At 64.8% G+C, this 1,428-nt stretch overlaps 1 protein-coding gene across 2 annotated transcripts in view; it reads left to right on the top strand.

Moving 5' to 3' along the window:
- Positions 1-1,428, top strand: part of AXIN1 (axin 1) — a 74,343-nt gene that overhangs the window by 40,851 nt on the left and 32,064 nt on the right. For both annotated transcript variants that reach the window (XM_006146342.3, XM_006146343.3), the window contains exon 3: positions 13-109. In XM_006146342.3, coding sequence (XP_006146404.1) covers positions 13-109 — 97 coding nt within the window. The remainder of the gene's footprint in view (positions 1-12; positions 110-1,428) is intronic.

Here is a 1,428-nt window from a genome sequence, read left to right as displayed (position 1 = left end):
TTCTTCCTGCAGGGACGGGGTCCCGCCATACCGGACCCGCAGGCAGCACCGCAGGGAGATGCAGGAGAGCATGCAGGCCAATGGGCGGGGGCCTCTCCCTCACATCCCTGTAAGTGCTCAGACCACGCATGGTGCCCGCCTGTCCTCTGAGTACGTGTGGCCACACCTGCAGGCGAGGCAGGCCCTGAAGCAGGTGTCCTGGTGGCTTCTGCTGGCTGCTGTGAGGCGGACTGCGTCGGTCCCCCCAGGTTCTGTTGAGAGGCCTGGCATGTCTGTCTGTGCGCTCCGATTTGTGTGTGGGGTGCCGTGTGGTGCCAGGTGAGGGGAGGGACCTGCTGTTGTTGGCTGCATGGAGCCCAGAGGAGCATCTCGACTCTGGGCCCCTCAGCACGCCTCCTGGGTAGGAGCTCGCGGGCTCCATGGGCTTTGCTGCTCTGTGGGTATAGAGCCGCATGCAGAGGGAAGTGGGGCACAGACAGGAGCCCCCACAGAGGGCAGCCACTCAGAGGGGAGCTGTGTGGTATGTCTCCATCTGCAGAGTGGCGAGTTGCTGTCCTTACTCTGACGTGGAGTTTGGACAGAGTGACTACAGGGAGACGGGAGCAGCTCCCAGGGCCCCAAGGGGAGCCGTTGCAGACTCATCACAGGTCTGTACAGGGCAGTGGGCGTCTCCAGGGGCACCCACACTCGTGGTCGGGGGCAGTCTCGGCTTTCCTGCAGGCGACTTAGTTTCCATCTCAGGAATGCGATTGTCCCTGGCGGAGGAGAAAGGATGTTCAGTCCTTCTGAGAAAGGGCACTCAAGCTCTGCGTCCCCCAGGTGACGGCCTCAGCACATGTTTGTCCTGAATGAGAAACCAGTGATGTCTTTTCTTGAAGAGTAGGTGGTCCTCCGGGCAGTGCAGGGACGTGCATGTGGGAAGTGCCCTCCAGCCCTCAGCACAGAGTTCCCCCACGTGTGGACTGGAGCCCTGCCTGTCACGGCTGGTGGGTGCCCTTCCCATGTGCTGCTGAGGCCGGGTGCCGGCCTGCTCACTGCTGAGGCCGGGTGCCGGCCTGCCGGGGCCGGGTGCCGGCCTGCTCACTGCCGAGGCCGGGTGCCGGCCTGCTCACTGCCAGGGCCGGGTGGTGTCCCACGTGCACCAGACGCACCCTGAGTGCTCCTGGACAGGGGCCAGGGTGCTCGGTGGAGCTGCTCCCACACCTGAAGGCCTGCATCCCGCACAGCCCAGGGCATCTGCGTCTGCCCCCATTGCTCCCTCCCACAGCAGCTCACGAAGCTGCACTGGCCCAGCGTAGCCCTTGGTGACCGAGGCTTCTCAGACACCCGCCCCACTCCATGGTGCTGGGCAGCAGCACCGTGTTAGATCTGCGGCCGGGCAGTGGGTCGGGCACTGTGGGAAGCACCCGCCAGCCTTCAGCACAGAGG

The sequence above is a fragment of the Tupaia chinensis genome, unplaced genomic scaffold, assembly GCF_000334495.1.
Source record: "Tupaia chinensis unplaced genomic scaffold, TupChi_1.0 Scaffold000178_1, whole genome shotgun sequence".
In the NCBI taxonomy this organism is placed as follows: domain Eukaryota; kingdom Metazoa; phylum Chordata; class Mammalia; order Scandentia; family Tupaiidae; genus Tupaia; species Tupaia belangeri.
The sequence above is the reverse complement of the archived record's forward strand: the minus strand, read 5'-3'. Positions and strand labels throughout refer to the sequence as shown.